This window comes from Schistocerca cancellata, chromosome 7 (assembly GCF_023864275.1).
Source record: "Schistocerca cancellata isolate TAMUIC-IGC-003103 chromosome 7, iqSchCanc2.1, whole genome shotgun sequence".
Taxonomy (NCBI): Eukaryota; Metazoa; Arthropoda; class Insecta; order Orthoptera; family Acrididae; genus Schistocerca; species Schistocerca cancellata.
Genome location: NC_064632.1, coordinates 300,488,654 through 300,505,569, shown reverse-complemented (window position 1 = coordinate 300,505,569; position 16,916 = coordinate 300,488,654). Strand labels below are relative to the sequence as shown.

Genomic DNA, 16,916 nt, shown 5'->3' with positions numbered 1-16,916 from the left:
TTCACAAAATTTATCTTATTCTGGACCGCAGCTCTGAAACAGTCAGCATCTTTCCATACACACAAAGATTTTTTTGTAAAAAAAAAAAAAAAAAAACAGTTTTTCATTGTATTCATAATAACATAAGGGTACCACTTATTACTTTGAAAAACATGGCACATTGGCAGTCAGACTTACTATCCCCAGATCCCCAGCCCCCCCTGCGGGTCCGGGGATTAGAATAGGCCCGAGGTATTCCTGCCTGTCGTAAGAGGCGACTAAAAGGAGTCCATCCCCCTCACGGGGGTAGTTAGCGCCTGCGTCCGGAGACGGACGGTTCCACGACCTATAATTGTGGTCTTTCTGGTTTTTCACTTCTCGTTTCTTCCTTCCTTTTGTTGATTCCTTTCTTTGCTCTTCTCCACCTCACTGTCTTCCTTACTCTTTCCCTTGACTTCACCTTGCCTTCTCATTGCCTTTTTCTCCTTGCCTTCTCATTGCCTTCTTCTCCTTGCCTTCTCATTGCCTTCTTCTCCTTGCCTTCTCATTGCCTTCTTCTCCTTGCCTTCTCTGGTCTCCGCCTCGGCGTTTGAGACAGTCTGTCCTCTTTCTCCCTCTCTCTCCTTTTTCCTCTTCTTCCTTCCTCCCTGTGCGTGCCTGAAGGCCGACCACGCGTTCGCACGCGTAGCCGGTGACGGGGTAACGCGTAAGTCCCCGCCCTGGGTAGACATGTAAGGCACGCGCGTACCCCCTGGTAAAGGCCAGGCCCGGGGAGGGGTGATTGCCTGAGCTGATACCTTCTGACCATGCCGATTGGTCCCTCCGTCTGTTTCTCGGGAGGTGTGACCTGAGGTGTAAACATTCACCTAAGGCGGGAGTGCCCTCTGAGAGGGTCCCCACAAGGAAGGAGCGCGCCATCGGAGACGCTGGCAATCATGGGGGATTCCTCCGCAATGGATTCTACTCCATCGCTTTCGACTTCTGCCCAAAAACGGAAACGTGACCAGCCACCAGTGACAAAAGTACTACCGCCTGCCCCACAGTTCCTCGTCGTTTCTCGATCTGAGGACGGAAAGGATTTTTCCTCTGTCAACCCTTTCGTTATCCAGAAGGGCGTAGATGCCATAGCCGGATCTGTCAAATCTTGTACCAGGTTGCGTAACGGTACCTTATTACTAGAAACTGAGAGTGCCTTTCAGGCACAAAAACTGCTTCGGGCCACACTCCTGTACATGTTCCCTGTCCGGGTGGAGGCCCACCGAACTTTGAATTCGTCTCGTGGTGTAGTCTATACTAGCTCCCTCGACGGATTGACTGACGAGGAGATTCAATCTTTCCTCGCTGAGCAGGGCGTGACGGCTGTACATAGGGTCATGAAAAAGGTCAACAATGACCTTGTACCGACCCGGACACTTTTCTTGACCTTCGATAGTGTTAAGCTGCCATCGCGCATCAAGGCGGGCTACGAGGTTATTTCTGTTCGCCCCTATGTCCCGACACCTACGCGCTGCTACCAGTGTCAGCGTTTCAATCACACTCGACAGTCTTGTTCCAATGCGGCTAAATGTGTCACTTGTGGCAGGGATGCCCATGAGGGTGACTGTCCACCTCCGTCTCCTCGTTGTGTGAACTGTCAGGGTGACCATGCCGCATCCTCCCGCGACTGTCCTGTCTATAAGGAAGAACGCTGTATCCAAGAAATTCGGGTCAAAGAGAAAGTGTCCACCTCGGCTGCTCGCAAGCTATTGGCTAGTAGGAAGCCCGTGCTGCTCCCAGCGGGGAAATACAGTACTGTCCTCGTCTCTCCTCGGACTACCAGGGAGGTAGCAACCCAGACATGCGATCTGACCTTCAGCACCACGGTCGTCCGTTCGGCCAGTGCTAAGATCGCGCGGTCGACGTCTCCTCTTCCTCCCATCACCCCACAGACACCAGCCCCTTCATCAGCTTCTGCTAAGACGAAGACCCCGAAGTCAGATGCACGGGCCTTCAAGAAGGAACCATCCCGTGCAGACTTCCTACGTTCCTCGACATCCCAGCCTTCGACCGGTACTTCCACCAAACGTCCTTCCAAAAAGGCTCATAGGAAGCACAGTTCTCCTTCTCCGCCACGGCGCATTTCTTCTCCTGCGCCACCCAGCGGTTGCCGCCCCAGGCCGTCATCTGTTTCGCCTGGCCGCACCGCTGGTAGCCGTACATCTGGCCGTTCACCGGCGGAGGAAGCTCCCCCTCCCGGCCATCCTCCCGAGATGGCCGATGAACCTATGGACCCAATGGACGATGACTGTCCGCCTACTGATAGTGGCGGCGGTGCTCGCTCGAAGCCATGCCCTCAGCGGCCTTCGAGGTGACCCCTTTTTTCATCTTCCTTTTCTTATGATGGCACTTATTCACTGGAATATTCGCAGCATTCGCTCCAACCGAGAGGACTTGCGCACTACACCTCTGTGCGTTTTGACCTACCCCCTGTGGTAGGTGTCCCAGCTCATGGAGGGGTTATGTTGCTGGTCCGGGATGATATTTACTACGATCCCATCACGTTGCACACCGGCCTGCAGGCAGCTGCCATCCGCATTACTCTCCCCACTTTTACGTTTTCCTTTTGTACCGTTTACACTCCATCGTCATCTGCCGTTACCAGGGCAGACATGATTCAACTTATTGCTCAGCTACCTGCACCATTTTTGTTAACTGGAGACTTCAGTGCCCACCATCCCCTTTGGGGCTCTCCAGCATCCTGCCCAAGGGGCTCCTTGTTAGCAGACCTTTTCAACTAGCTCAATCTTGTCTGCCTCAATACTGGCGCTCCTACTTTTCTTTCGGACACATCTCACACCTATTCCCATTTAGACCTCTCTATATGTACTCCCCAACTTGCACGCCGGTTTGAGTGGTATGCACTTGCTGATACATATTCGAGCAACCACTTCCCGTGTGTTATCCATCTTCTGCAGCATACTCCCTCTCCGTGCTCCTCTAGTTGGACCATCTCCAAGGCAGACTGGGGGCTCTTCTCTTCCAGGGCGACCTTTCAGGATCAAACCTTCACAAGCTGCGATCGTCAGGTCGCACACCTCACGGAAGTCATTCTCGCTGCTGCTGAATATTCCATCCCTCACCCTACTTCTTCTCCACGTCGCGTACCGGTCCCCTGGTGGACCGCAGCATGTAGAGACGCTTTACGTGCTCGTCGACGTGCTTTACGCACCTTTAAACGCCACCCTACAGTGGCGAATTGTATTAATTATAAACGATTACGTGCTCAGTGTCGTCGTATTATTAAAGAAAGCAAGAAAGCCAGCTGGGCTGCTTTCACAAGCACCTTCAACAGTTTTACTACTCCTTCTTCTGTTGTCTGGGGTAGCCTGCGCCGGCTATCTGGCACTAAGGTCCACTCCCCAGTTTCTAGCTTGAAGGTCGCAAATGACGTCCTTGTGGCCCCTGAGGCTGTCTCCAATGCCTTCGGCCGCTTTTTCGCAGAGGTTTCGAGCTCCGCTCATTACCACCCTGCCTTCCTCCCCCGCAAACAGGCAGAGGAGTCTAGGCCACCTGACTTCCGCTCCTCGAATTGTGAAAGTTATAATGCCCCATTCACCATGCGGGAACTCGAAAACGCACTTGGCCGATCACGGTCCTCCGCTCCAGGGCCTGATTCTATTCATATTCAGATGCTGAAGAACCTTTCTCCTGCGGGTAAAGGTTTTCTTCTTCGTACATACAATCGCATCTGGATTGAGGGACATGTTCCCGCATGCTGGCGCGAGTCTATTGTTGTCCCGATTCCTAAGCCAGGGAAGGACAAGCACTTGCCTTCCAGTTATCGACCTATCTCGCTTACCAGCTGTGTCTGTAAAGTGATGGAGCGAATGGTTAACTCTCGATTGGTTTGGCTGCTCGAGTCTCGACGCCTACTTACCAATGTACAATGTGGATTTCGTAGGCGCCGCTCTGCTGTTGACCATCTGGTTACCTTGTCGACCTTCATTATGAATAACTTCTTGCGGAAGTGCCCGACCGCGGCTGTGTTCTTTGATTTGGAGAAGGCTTACGACACCTGTTGGAGGGTGGGCATTCTCCGCACCATGCATACATGGGGCCTTCGTGGTCGCCTCCCTCTTTTTATTCGTTCCTTTTTAATGGATCGACAGTTCAGGGTACGTGTGGGTTCTGTCCTGTCCGACACCTTTCGCCAGGAGAATGGGGTGCCACAGGGCTCAGTTTTGAGCGTCGCTCTCTTCGCCATCGCGATCAATCCAATAATGGATTGCCTCCCAGCTGATGTATCAGGCTCCCTTTTTGTGGACGATTTTACCATCTATTGCAGCGCGCAGTGTACACGTGTCCTGGAGCGCTGTCTTCAGCGTTCTCTTGACCGTCTTTACTCCTGGAGTGTCGCCAATGGCTTCCGTTTTTCTGCCGAGAAGACGGTCTGTATTAACTTCTGGTGCTACAAAGAGTTTCTCCCACCGTCCTTACGACTCGGTCCCGTTGCTCTCCCAATCGTGGAGACAACCAAATTTTTAGGCCTTACATTTGACAGGAAACTTAGCTGATCTCCACATTTGTCATATTTGGCCGCCTGTTGTACCCGTTCCTTAAATGTCCTCCGTGTTCTTAGTGGTATGTCGTGGGGAGCGGATCGAACTGTCCTACTTCGTCTATATCGGTCGATCGTCCGCTCCAAGCTGGATTATGGGAGCTTCGTATACTCCTCTGCACGGCCATCCATCTTACGCCGCCTCAACTCCATACAACATCGGGGTTTACGACTTGCGATCGGAGCATTTTATACTAGTCCCGTAGAGAGTCTTCATGCTGACGCTGGCGAATTGCCACTCACCTACCGGCGCGATATACTGCTTTGTCGGTATGCCTGTCGGCTACTGTCAATGCCCGACCATCCGTCTTATCGTTCCTTTTTTGACGACTCTCTCGACCGTCAATACGGGTTGTATGTCTCTGCCCTGCTACCCCCTGGAGTTCGCTTTCGTCGCCTCCTTCAACACCTTAATTTTTCACTCCCTGGAACCTTTCGAGTGGGCGAGAGCCACACGCCACCTTGGCTCCAGGCTCAGGTCCGCGTTCACCTTGACCTCAGCTCGCTCCCAAAAGAGGTTACCCCCGGTTCGGTCTACCACTCCCGTTTTTTGGAACTTCGTTCGAAGTTCATCAACATGACTTTCATTTATACAGATGGCTCTAAGACCAATGACGGGGTCGGGTGTTCCTTTATTGTCGGGGCACAAAGTTTCAAATACCGGCTCCATGGCCATTGTTCGGTCTTCACAGCTGAGCTCTTTGCCCTCTACCAGGCTGTTCTTTACATCTGCCGCCACCGACATTCTGCTTATGTCATCTGCTCCGACTCCCTGAGCGCCATCCAGAGCCTCAGTGATCCGTACCCGGTTCACCCTGTCGTACACCGGATCCAACGCTCTCTTCAGCAGCTGGTGGACGTCGGTTCTCCGGTTAGCTTTATGTGGGTTCCTGGCCATGTCGGTATCCCTGGGAACGAAGCTGAAGATGCCGCGGCCAAGGCTGCGGTCCTCCAGCCTCGGACAGCTTCTTGTTGTGTCCCTTCGTCCGATTTTAGCAGGGTCATTTGTCGGCGCATTGTGTCGCTGTGGCATGCCGATTGGGCTGCACTTACAGACAACAAGCTTCGGGCCTTAAAACCTCTTCCCGTGGCTTGGACGTCCTCCTCACGCCCTTCTCGGCGGGAGGAGGTAGTTTTGGCCCGGTTAAGAATTGGACACTGCCGGTTCAGCCATCGCCATCTGCTGACGGCTGCGCCAGCGCCGTTCTGCCCATGTGGGCACTTGCTGACGGTTCGACACATTTTAATGTCCTGTCCATATTTTAACACACTGCGTCTAGATTTTAACCTGCCAAGTACTTTCGATGCCATTTTAGCGGATGACCCACGAGCAGTTGCTCGTGTTCTTCGTTTTATCAATTTGACAAACCTCTCTCAGGACATTTGATGATGCTGTTTTTTAATCCTATGCCTGTCAGTCTGTCTTTTATCGTGTTTTCCCTTTTAGTTGTTGTTGTCCACTTGTGCCTCACGGTGCATTCTTAGAGTAGTCAGGGCGCTAATGACCATTGAAGTTGTGCGCCCTAAAACCACAAAAAAAAAAAAAAAAACCCAGCATTAACAGGAATTATTCTGTGTTTGCCCCTACAGCAAAAAATCACAACCAACCCCTGAGCAGGCATACTAGGGTTATGCCAGAAGTTTTCAGCAGAATATTTTTTTTATTTAGAGTATAATTGTTACAACTTTTCAATCTACTCTCCATGTGCACCTACACATTTTTGTATCCATTGGAGCCACTTCAAAATGTTCCAGTCCAAGCTTCTAGAGATAAGTCACTTAGAGCACTATTGAATGCTGTGATAGCCTCTTCATTGAATGAAAAATACTGCCCTTGAATTTTTTTCCTTCGTCTTTGGGAACAGAAAGAAGTCACACAGAGCCATGTCATGTCCATAGATTGGGTACATAACACTCGCACGTTTTCCTCCTTCAAGGAGTCCGTTGTCTGGCAGCTGTGTGTGCTGAAGTATTGTCTTGATGCAGAAGAAGTTGCCTGCTCCTCTGCTTTGGCAGACATTCAGTCACATACTACTCAATATTGATTGTGCAGTATGTGTCCCAGGTCACATAGGTGATACCACCCAGCTTGGTGAAAAAAGCTGCTCCTCCAAACTTTTGGTGGTGGTGCTTCACCTGGAGAGCACCATACTGAAGACTGTCTCTTTGTTTCAGGATCGTAATTGTAAACCCATGTTTTGTCACCCGTGCTGATATTGTAAGTGTCTTTGGAGCGCTCTTTGTTAAATTTTTCAAGAATAAAACAGTACCAATCCATTGCTGTGTTTTTTGGGCTTCTGTCAGGAAATGTAGCACTCAATGGGCACATCTAAATGATCGTAAATGATGATCTGCACCACAGTTGATCCAATGTTTAGGATCACAAAATCTTAGATGAGACATCTTCAGTCATTTACCTCACAGTGCCAATGTTTTATAGGGTCACAGCTGTTGATTGTCGGCTGAGATGAGGTTTGTCTTCAAGAGACTCCGGAACGCATGAAAATTTAAAATCCAATTTCGAATAGTGGACCTCAAGAAGCAGTCAGCATGATAAGACTGCTAACTTGCATGTCGTGCTTCTTTTTTTGCTGGAAGACTTTTAAGCATTTTAATATTCAAATTTTGATTGTTTAGTAATTATTTGGTTTGCACACTTGAGTGCAACAATGGGAATTGATGATATGAATTAGGAGCGTTTTGCCATTGCAAGAATGTATTGCAGATACCATATAATCACCATTATTTCACATTAATAGTTCATTTAATAAATAGAAGTGTTGAATTTTACGTGACCAAAATTTAGGATCCAATGCTGATCATGTCAAAATAATATTGTATACAGAATGTGGTGTAAAGGGAGAAGTATGATATCTACTCCTATGTCTTTGGATTCAGCATTTCATCCCATTATCTATGTGCCAGTGCTAAAGACAATTGCTTGCATTTTCTGTGGTGCACCATGACAGTTGTTTCCTGTCTGGCATGGTTCTTCGCAGTGTTTACTACATTGTGTAATTTTTATTTACAAATAAAATTTTTTGGATTTTATGTGCCTGGTGCCGCAAATAAGTTGTTTCTTTTCAGGAAGACATTATTAAGTTTAAATTTTAAGTAGCCTGCATCCTGCAGCTTTACAGCTTCAAGAATGTAAAGAGCCTATTCTGATTGCAGATGCCTGTGATAAAATACAGTTACAAGTGAGACTGCAGGCATTGTTTGTGCCCAATATTGTAAAATCTTTTTACATTTTCAGTTCCATTTTAATGCCAGTGACACCTGCCTATTTGATTTATACATTGATGTCATAAGATGTACTACTTCTGACTGCACATCATTAATTTTTCCATTGACACAAAGACAAGAAATAAACCGTTTTAGAGAAAATATATGTATGTTATGTAAAGTTTCACATTTTCTCTTGTTTTCTAGTGAGTAGCTGATCAATGTTTCTGATTTGAGGTTTTATGATAAATCTGTCACACTGTTCTGTAATTGTTTTATTGTAGGTAACTTTGAACAGTAGAATAAATGAAGCATGAAAATCTGGGTAGAAATGTATGGTAAAGTCATTCAGTTGTGTGTGTGTGTGTGTGTGTGTGTGGGGGGGGGGGGGGGGGTGGACAGAGTGAGTACATAATAAATTGTGAAAGATACAATTTCTGTAACTATTTCCTTCACTTCTTATCATATTCCTCATTCTCTTTCTATTTCTTACTTTGTAATTCTGGAAAAGCACAAACGCACACTAGAAACGTTAAGATTCTTCATCTAGAACTGTGACAGTTTCTGCAGCATTGATAAAGAAGTGAGTTATGTGAAACTCGTATGTCATCTGTCTTTTTGTTGTTTTCCTGTCATTTGTGAAATTTGTCTTTGTTAGTTTTAAAGACAGTTAATTTTTTCTAGCCATCTTATGGGAACATTTTATCGTACAATTCGTCTGATTGAAAATGGTATAAAGCCTGTATATGTATTTGATGGTAAGCCACCGAATCTGAAATCGGGAGAGCTTGATAAACGTGCTGAAAGAAGAGAACAAGCACAAAAGGAATTGGAAAAAGCTGAAGAAGCAGGTAATATGCCACACAGTCTTGTCAAATGTTTCTTTTATGCTAATGTTGTATTTATATGCTGTTAAAATGTTCTTGCTTTCTTTATCAACAGGCGATGTTGAACAAATAGACAAATTTAACAGAAGATTAGTGAAAGTGACAAAAACACACACAGAAGAATGCCAGCAGCTTTTGAAACTGATGGGGATTCCTTACATTGTGGTACTTTTGATCAGTTTATTTGTTTATACACATTAATGATTTTGTTGGTAGATACTTGTACTGCTGAGTTCTGTCAACTCTTAGTCTGCATTACTCAAGCACATTGAGAAAATGGTGACTTTCAAGTTGATAGTAGATAGGGATGGGGAAAGGATAGTTTTTAGGATGATCCCAGTCACAGACAAAAAAATTATGTATCTTAAATAACAGTAGTCAGTGGCAAAGTGTGTTATTAGCTCTTGCCAACTTTGATCTTCCATTCATTTGATGATGTCAAATTCACATTATTATTGAAAAGTGTGCGGTTAAAGATAAAGCTACTATGAACCTAAAGGTTTGAATACCACAATGTTTCACAATCATTCTCCTCCTCCTCCTCATCCTCATCATCATCATCATCATCATCTTCTTCTTCTTCTTCAATATATATAAAGTCTGCAGCCAACTGGTTGCATAAGTTTAATGTAAAAACCTTGACCAGGTTTCAATACCATTGAAGGTATCTTCAAAATGGTTCAAATGGTTCTGAGCACTATGGGACTTAACATCAGAGGTCATCAGTCCCCTAGAACTGAGAACTACATAAACCTAACTAACCTAAGGACTTCACACATATCCATGCCCGAGGCAGGATTCGAACCTGCGACCGTAGCAGGCGCGCGGTTCTGGACTGAAGCGCCTAGAACCGCTCGGCCACAGCGACCGGCAGGGTATCTTCTTCAGAAGGAAAGTCACCTACAATGTTTTAAACATGTTGTGAAACAAATGTCTAAACATACTTGACAACATTGAAAAGGAGAACATGGTAAAACTGGTACTTGCATAAATTACATTATGTTAAAATTGTAAACATAGAGCTGAGGAACTCAGGTCACAGTGGAAAATGTAGAATGAGAAACAGTAATAATAATAATAATAATAATAATAATAATAGTAATAATAATAATGATATTGTAAACTTTCGCATGAGGTAAGTTTTTAAAATATAAAATATATGTATTAGGAATAGTGTTCAAGGCTGCTTATATGTCGCGCGTAAGTGACAACGTGACAGATTGCAGTAAACCGGTGCTTTTTACCTACACACTGCAGTATTGGTGATTTTTATGAATGTCCTTAACCGCAGACCATCTTTGTCACTTCTCAAAAAGGACAAGGTTGATAACACACATACTACATTTAAAATGTTTACTCAGTTTTTAATGTCGATACGAGATGCTGCCCAAAATATCTGAGATTTTCCATTGTACCGGTCAAACCAGTAGCAGTAAGACCTTCCGCCATTCGCTATCTTGAGGTACATGTCTTAGCTACTGCGGCAAAAAGTTGTGTTATCTTTGATGCTTGCAGCTGCGAGTTGTAGTGGTGCGTGTCACGATGTGTTTAAGTGCTTCTGCGAATTGTGAAATGGATGACATGAAGGAGCAATGGATTTACATGAAATTCTGTTTCAAGTTGAAGAAAACTGCAGCTATAAACCATCGCATACTGACAAAGGCATTTGGTGAGAGAGAACTGAATCAAGCAAGAGCATTTGAGTGGTTCAAGCACTTCAGGGAAGACTGAGAATCTGTGGAATACGACAGACATTCTGGTCAACTGTCAACACACACACACACACACACCAGAAATGATCATAAAAGTACTTGACGTGACTGACAAAGACCGAAGACAATGTTTCTAACAGGCTTGGGCTGTTGTATGGCACAAGTCAACAAATTCTAGCTGAGGAACTAAACATGAGACAAATTTCAATGAACCAGAGAATTTGAGTGTCCGGTACACTTATCCAGAGTCATAGCAGCTAATGTGTCTTGGATCTACAGCTATGACCCTGAAACAAAGCAGCACTCGTCACTATGGGAAACACCATCTTCTCCAAGGCCGAAAAAACTCTTATGAGTTTGCAACAACATGAAGTCAGTAAGTCAGTGCCCCCCCCCCTTTTTTTTACGTTTGGGGATAATGAATAAGGAGTTTTTTCCACCTGATCAGACTGTCACAGTTTTCCTGCAAGGTTTTTTGAGGCAAATGAGGGAAAATGTTCGGCACAATTGGTTAAGAGGTGTGGAAGAAGAAAGACTGGTTAGAGCACCATAACAACATGCCCATGCACATCTTGCACATTGTGAAGGAATTCCTGGCCAAAACCAGCAGGGCAGCATTCCTGTACCCTTCCTACTTGCCAGACCTAGCCCCGTGCGACTTCTACCTGTTCCCAAAGATAAAAAGCACGTTGAAAGGGCAATGTTGTGTCTCAACTGAAGACATCCAAGTGGAATCGTAAAAAGTCCTGGACACCTTTAACCCTGCGGAGTGCTTCCAAAATTGGAAACAATACTGGGATTGTTACATATATGCCCAAGATGACTATTTTTGACGATGACCGAGGACATTAGGATGTAGGACATTAAGGCTTCACAAATAAAAAAGTGTATCACACTGTGACTGTAATATCAATGAGTCACTGTTGGAATCTGACAACTTGTCCAAATATCTGGGTGTAACACTTTGTAGGGATATGAAATGGAATAGCAGGTGGTAGACTTGGAGTTATTGGTAGAATACTGGGGAAACGCAGTCAGTCTACCTAGGAGAGAGCTTACAAATCACTCGTGTGTTCGCACATGGAGGAGATACTGAGAGACAGGAACTGTTGATGACATGCCTCGCTCAAGCAGCTACTGCTGCAGTGGATGACCGTTACCTGTGGATTGTGGCTCGGAGGAACCCTGACAGCAACATCACCATGTTGAATAATGCTTTTCGTCCAGCCACAGGATGTCATGCCACTGCGCAACTTCACTCCGAATGTCCATGGTGAGGTCCATCTTTGCAACCACAACACCATGCAGCGCAGTACAGATGGACCCAACTATGTGCTGAATGGACCGCTCAGGTTTGGCATCACATTCTCTTCGCTGATGATTGTCGCTTATGCCTTCAACCAGACGATCGTCAGAGATGTGTTTGGAGGCAACCTGGTCAGGCTGAACGCCTTAGACACACTATCCAGCGAGTGCAGCAAGGCGGATGTTTCCTGCTGTTTTGGGGTGGCATTATGTGGGGCAGATGTACGCCACTGGTGGTAATGGAATGCGCAGTAACGGCTGTACGATACGTGAATGCCATCCTCCGACCATTAGTGCAACCATATCGGCAATATTGGCGAGGCATTCGTCTTCATGGACGATGATTCTCGCCCCCATCATGCACATCTTGTGAATGACTTCCTTGAGGATAACGACATCGCTCAACTAGAGTGGCCAGCATGTTCTCCTGACACGAACCCTATCGAACATGCCTGGGATTGATTAAAAAGGGCTGTTCATGGATGATGTGACCCCACCAACTGCTCTGAGGGAGCTACGCCGAATCGCTATTGAGGAGTGGGACAATCTGGACCAGCAGTGCCTTGATGAACTTGTGGATAGTATGCCATGACGAATACAGGCAAGCATCAATGCAAGAGGTCATGCTACTGGGTATTAGAGGTACCAGTGTGTACAGCAATCTGGACCACCACCTCTGAAGTTCTTCCTGTATGGTGGTAGAACATGCAATATCTGAGATTTTCCATTGTACCGGTCAAACCAGTAGCAGTAAGACCTTCCGCCACTCGATATCTTGAGGTACATGTCTTAGCTACTGCGGCAAAAAGTTGTGTTATCTTTGATGCTTGCAGCTGTGAGTTGTAGTGGTGCGTGTCACGATGTGTTTAAGTGCTTCTGCGAATTGTGAAATGGATGACATGAAGGAGCAATGGATTTACATGAAATTCTGTTTCAAGTTGAAGAAAACTGCAGCCATAAACCATCGCATACTGACAAAGGCATTTGGTGAGAGAGAACTGAATCAAGCAAGAGCATTTGAGTGGTTCAAGCACTTCAGGGAAGACTGAGAATCTGTGGAATACGACAGACATTCTGGTCAACTGTCAAAAAGGGTGGAAATGATGTTTATGTTGATCTCTCTTCCAATTTTCTGTACAGGTTCTGGAACTCTCGGAACCGAGATGACACAAAACTGTTTTTTTGATGTGTGTATAATCCCTACATATCCTCACATAGGGATCATGAGGATAAGATGAGATTTATTACTGCAGGCACAGTGGCATTCAGTCAATCAGTTTTCTTGCACTCCATATGTGAATTGAACAGGAAGAAACCCCAATCACTGATACAGTGAGACATACCCTCTGCGATGCACCTTGCGGTTTTTTCAAAATGTTCATATAGATGTAAGCATAGTTTTCTGATTTTTACTATGAAATTCTCGGATATTTTGGGTAGTGCTTCATATATTATCGTTCTTTGCCTTCAGTGCCCGTATCTGTCAGTGTTCAACAGAGGCTTTCTGCTCTTGTCGCTGTTGTTGTTGTTGTTGTTGTTGTTGTTGTTGATGATGATGATGATGATGATGATGATGATGATGGAATGATTGATGAATTTCATTTCAGTTAGTTATCTATGTTGGTGATGAAACTCACAGTATTTGTTTGATTTCAGATCTAATATTACGGATCTGTATGAACATAGTTTTTGTGTGTATGTGTGTGTGTGTGTGTGTGTGTGTGTGTGTGTGTGTGTGTGTTCATCTATAGTATCTAGCTATTTATCATGAACTGTTAGTAAACTGGTGTTTTGCATATGCAAGAATATATTCTCATATTCTCCTCTTAGTCACTGGGTTGGGTTTTAGGCACCTTGTGAAGCTGAAGCACAGTGTGCAGCCCTTGTGAAAGCAGGTAAAGTGTATGCGACAGCAACTGAAGACATGGATGCTTTGACATTTGGATCAAACATTTTATTACGACGGATGACCTTCAGTGAAGCACGGAAAATGCCAATTCAGGAGATTCATTTAAACAAAGTTTTGGAAGGCTTGGAACTCTCACGGGATGAGGTATGTATTCCATCAGCTGATAGTCAGTAGCATATCATTTAAAACTCTTGAGAGATGTTCTTCACTTCTCCATTAGACATTTGTTTTGCATCTGTTTTTAATAAATTGGTTTGTTGTTGGTAATAACTTGCACACAGAACTACTCGGTCTTTGAGAAGGTGGTAACATTTCTGTAACCAACAGTTGTGTTGTTAGAGGGGGATTGAAGCTCAATCCCTTAACAATGGAGATCCTCCATGTTTGCTAGCAGAAAAATTTAGTCATATGATATGTTTAAGTTTTGGAGAATGTAATTTGTAAAAGGAACAAACAGTATGTGCAAAATGTTTGTTATAGGTCAAAGTATTTGTTTGCAGGACAGTCTCGGCTAAAGCATTTATGGTGGTAGCAACTTTCCATAGCATACTGCTATCGGCAATTCATTATTGTTGGTCATAGCCAATCAAGTGATAGTAAACGGTAGTGAATGAGATTTGCTCACTGTTATAATCTTGGGTATCAATTATTTTGACATTTTTGTTTTAATGAATGTGTCACGATCTCCGAGTGTGTATTTAGGTTGGGACTTAATAGTACAACTGTAATTGCTGGGAGCAAAGCAAGCAGCAATAATATTTATAATGGTTGCCACAAATATTTGGCTGTTTTTTAAATATCACGACTTCTGAGTTGGGGTTAGGTAGGGACATAATAACGCAGCTTAAATTGCTACAAGTGAAACAATGTACCAGCTAACACCATCTACAAAGCAAAGGTAATTACAAATGAAAATATCACTGGCATTAAGCAAACTTTTTCATTCTCTCTTACAATTTATTATTGTACTGATGAACATGACATAATACCTACAGCACAAGGTATTGTTGTATAGTCGGGAAGTTGTTGGTCTCATTACGTACCTAGAAATGTATCTTTTTTTTCCATTATAAATTAACTTGGGTTCTTCCTCCTTTGACACTCTTCACAGTATTTTGCACCATTTCCTGTTTTCACCATCTACCCTTATACAGGTTGTCCATAATTAAAGTTCCAGTTTTGAAACATTTTAGAAAGAGAAACAGTTCTCAGATTGAAGACAAATTTGAACATCATATTATTGTCATGTGGGGAAACATCATGTAGCAACAAAAATTTAACAGACTTCTGCCATTAGGTGACAGTGTGAGCGTCATAACATAAATGGGGTTGGCTACAAATGACAGATGAATCACAGTATGATGCATATGCTTTGATTTGCACAGTACACCATCCGTATTGTTCAATGTGCATGACTGTAAAAATTCAGCAGTCAACAGTTGTGGCACTGTTTGTTAGGTAAACTCATCTACCACAGCAAGATTGTGCCATATCGGATTTTTAATTGCCCTGGGGCCAGAAACTGCATAAAAAGCACGCTGGCATCAATTTCTAAGTGTCATGAGATTGGCCCAAGACATGTTCAATATGAAACTTCCTGGGAGATTAAAACTGTGTGCAGACCAAGACTTGAAACTTGGGATCTTGGGTATATGATAAATCGCACAAATCTAAGGGCTGTCAATTCGACTAAATACCTAGAAATTACAATTACGAGCAACTTAAATTGGGGAGACTACATAGATAATACTGTGGGGAAGGCAAAACAGACTGTGCTTTGTTGGCAGAACACTTAGAAGATGCAACAAACCTCTAAAGAGACAGCCTACATTACACTTGTCTGTCCTCTGCTGGAATATTGCTGCATGGTGTGGGATCCTTACCAGGTAGGATTGACGGAGGACATCGAAAAAGTCCAAAGAAGGGCAGCATGTTTCGTGTTATCGTGCAATAGGGGTGAGAGTGTCATTGATATGATATGGGAGTTGGGGTGGCAGTCACTGAAACAAAGGCAGTTTTCTTTGCGGCAAGATGTATTCATGAAATTTCAATCACCAACTTTCTCTTCTGAATGTGAAAATATTTTGTTGACACCCACCTACGTAGGGAGAAATGATAATCATAATAAAATAAGAGAAATCAGAGCTCGAACGGAAAGATTTAGGTGTTCCTTTTTTCCTCACGGGAATGGTAGAGTAGTAGTATGAAAATGGTTTGATGAACCCTCTGCCAGGCACTTAAGTGTGAATTACAGAGTAACCATGTAGATGTAGATTTAGATCTTTACCTTCTGTGAGCAAGTGCTCTACTGTCTGAGCTACCCAAGAACGACTCACGACCTGTCCTCACAGCTTTACTTCCGCCAGTACCTCATCTGATACCTTCCAAACTTCACAGAAGCTCTCCTGCAAAACTTGCAGAACTAGCACTCCTGCAGGAAAGGATATTGCGGAGACATGGCTTTGCCACAACCCGAGGGATGTTTTTTATCTAAAATGAAATTTTCACTCTGCAGCAGAGTGTGTGCCAGTATGAATCTTCCTGGTAGATTAAAACTGTGTGCCCGCAAAAGGCAAAGGTCCCAAGTTCGAGTCTCAGTCCACACATAGTTTTAATCTGCCAGGAAGTTTCTTATCAGCACACAGTCTACTGCAGAGTAAAAATTTCATTCTGTGTGTCCAATATGATATGCACTGTTTTCTGACACAAGTTGAAATAGTTGAAATTGAGAAACACTATGTACCACAAGAGATCAGAGTATCTTGGAGGTCATGTTCCGAATGTGGTGCACATAGCAAGCCTTCAGTTCAGGTACGTCTGTAATTGGGGCACAGAAGATTACTTCTTTTGGCTGACCCACAACCAAAAGTCACACAGATTAAGATCAGGTGGTTTGGGTGACCAGGCTGTTTTCTAGCATTTTCGAAATACCTCTGCAGCAGCCACTTCACTGTCTGTGCAATGTGCTTGGAATGATGTTAGTGTGCAAAAGACTCACATGACATTTACCAGTGATCAACAGGGCCTACAGGACTTATCTCCTCAAAAAACTACAGCCCTACAATAAATTTTGCAATCAACCGACACCACACAGTCCTCTTTTCAGATTGAAGTGGTGCTGGTTGATGTGCATGTGAATTTAGTTTTGCCCATGTTCTGCAGTTATGCATATTGATATGTCCTTGGGGATGGAAATGGGCTGTGTCTATATGTTTCATAGGATTTTTTGTACCATGCTTTCAGGCATGTCCATTGTTCGGGCAGTCCCCCATGCACAGCATGTTTACACACAATCACTTGAC

The 16,916-nt window shown here is 44.4% G+C and overlaps 1 protein-coding gene across 1 annotated transcript in view; it reads left to right on the top strand.

Annotated features, from left to right (window-relative positions):
• The window catches only part of LOC126092247 (flap endonuclease 1), a 95,016-nt gene that overhangs the window by 13,608 nt on the left and 64,492 nt on the right, over positions 1 to 16,916 (top strand). The window contains exons 3-5 of the mRNA XM_049907756.1: positions 8,486 to 8,652; positions 8,744 to 8,853; positions 13,555 to 13,758. Coding sequence (XP_049763713.1) covers positions 8,486 to 8,652; positions 8,744 to 8,853; positions 13,555 to 13,758 — 481 coding nt within the window. The remainder of the gene's footprint in view (positions 1 to 8,485; positions 8,653 to 8,743; positions 8,854 to 13,554; positions 13,759 to 16,916) is intronic.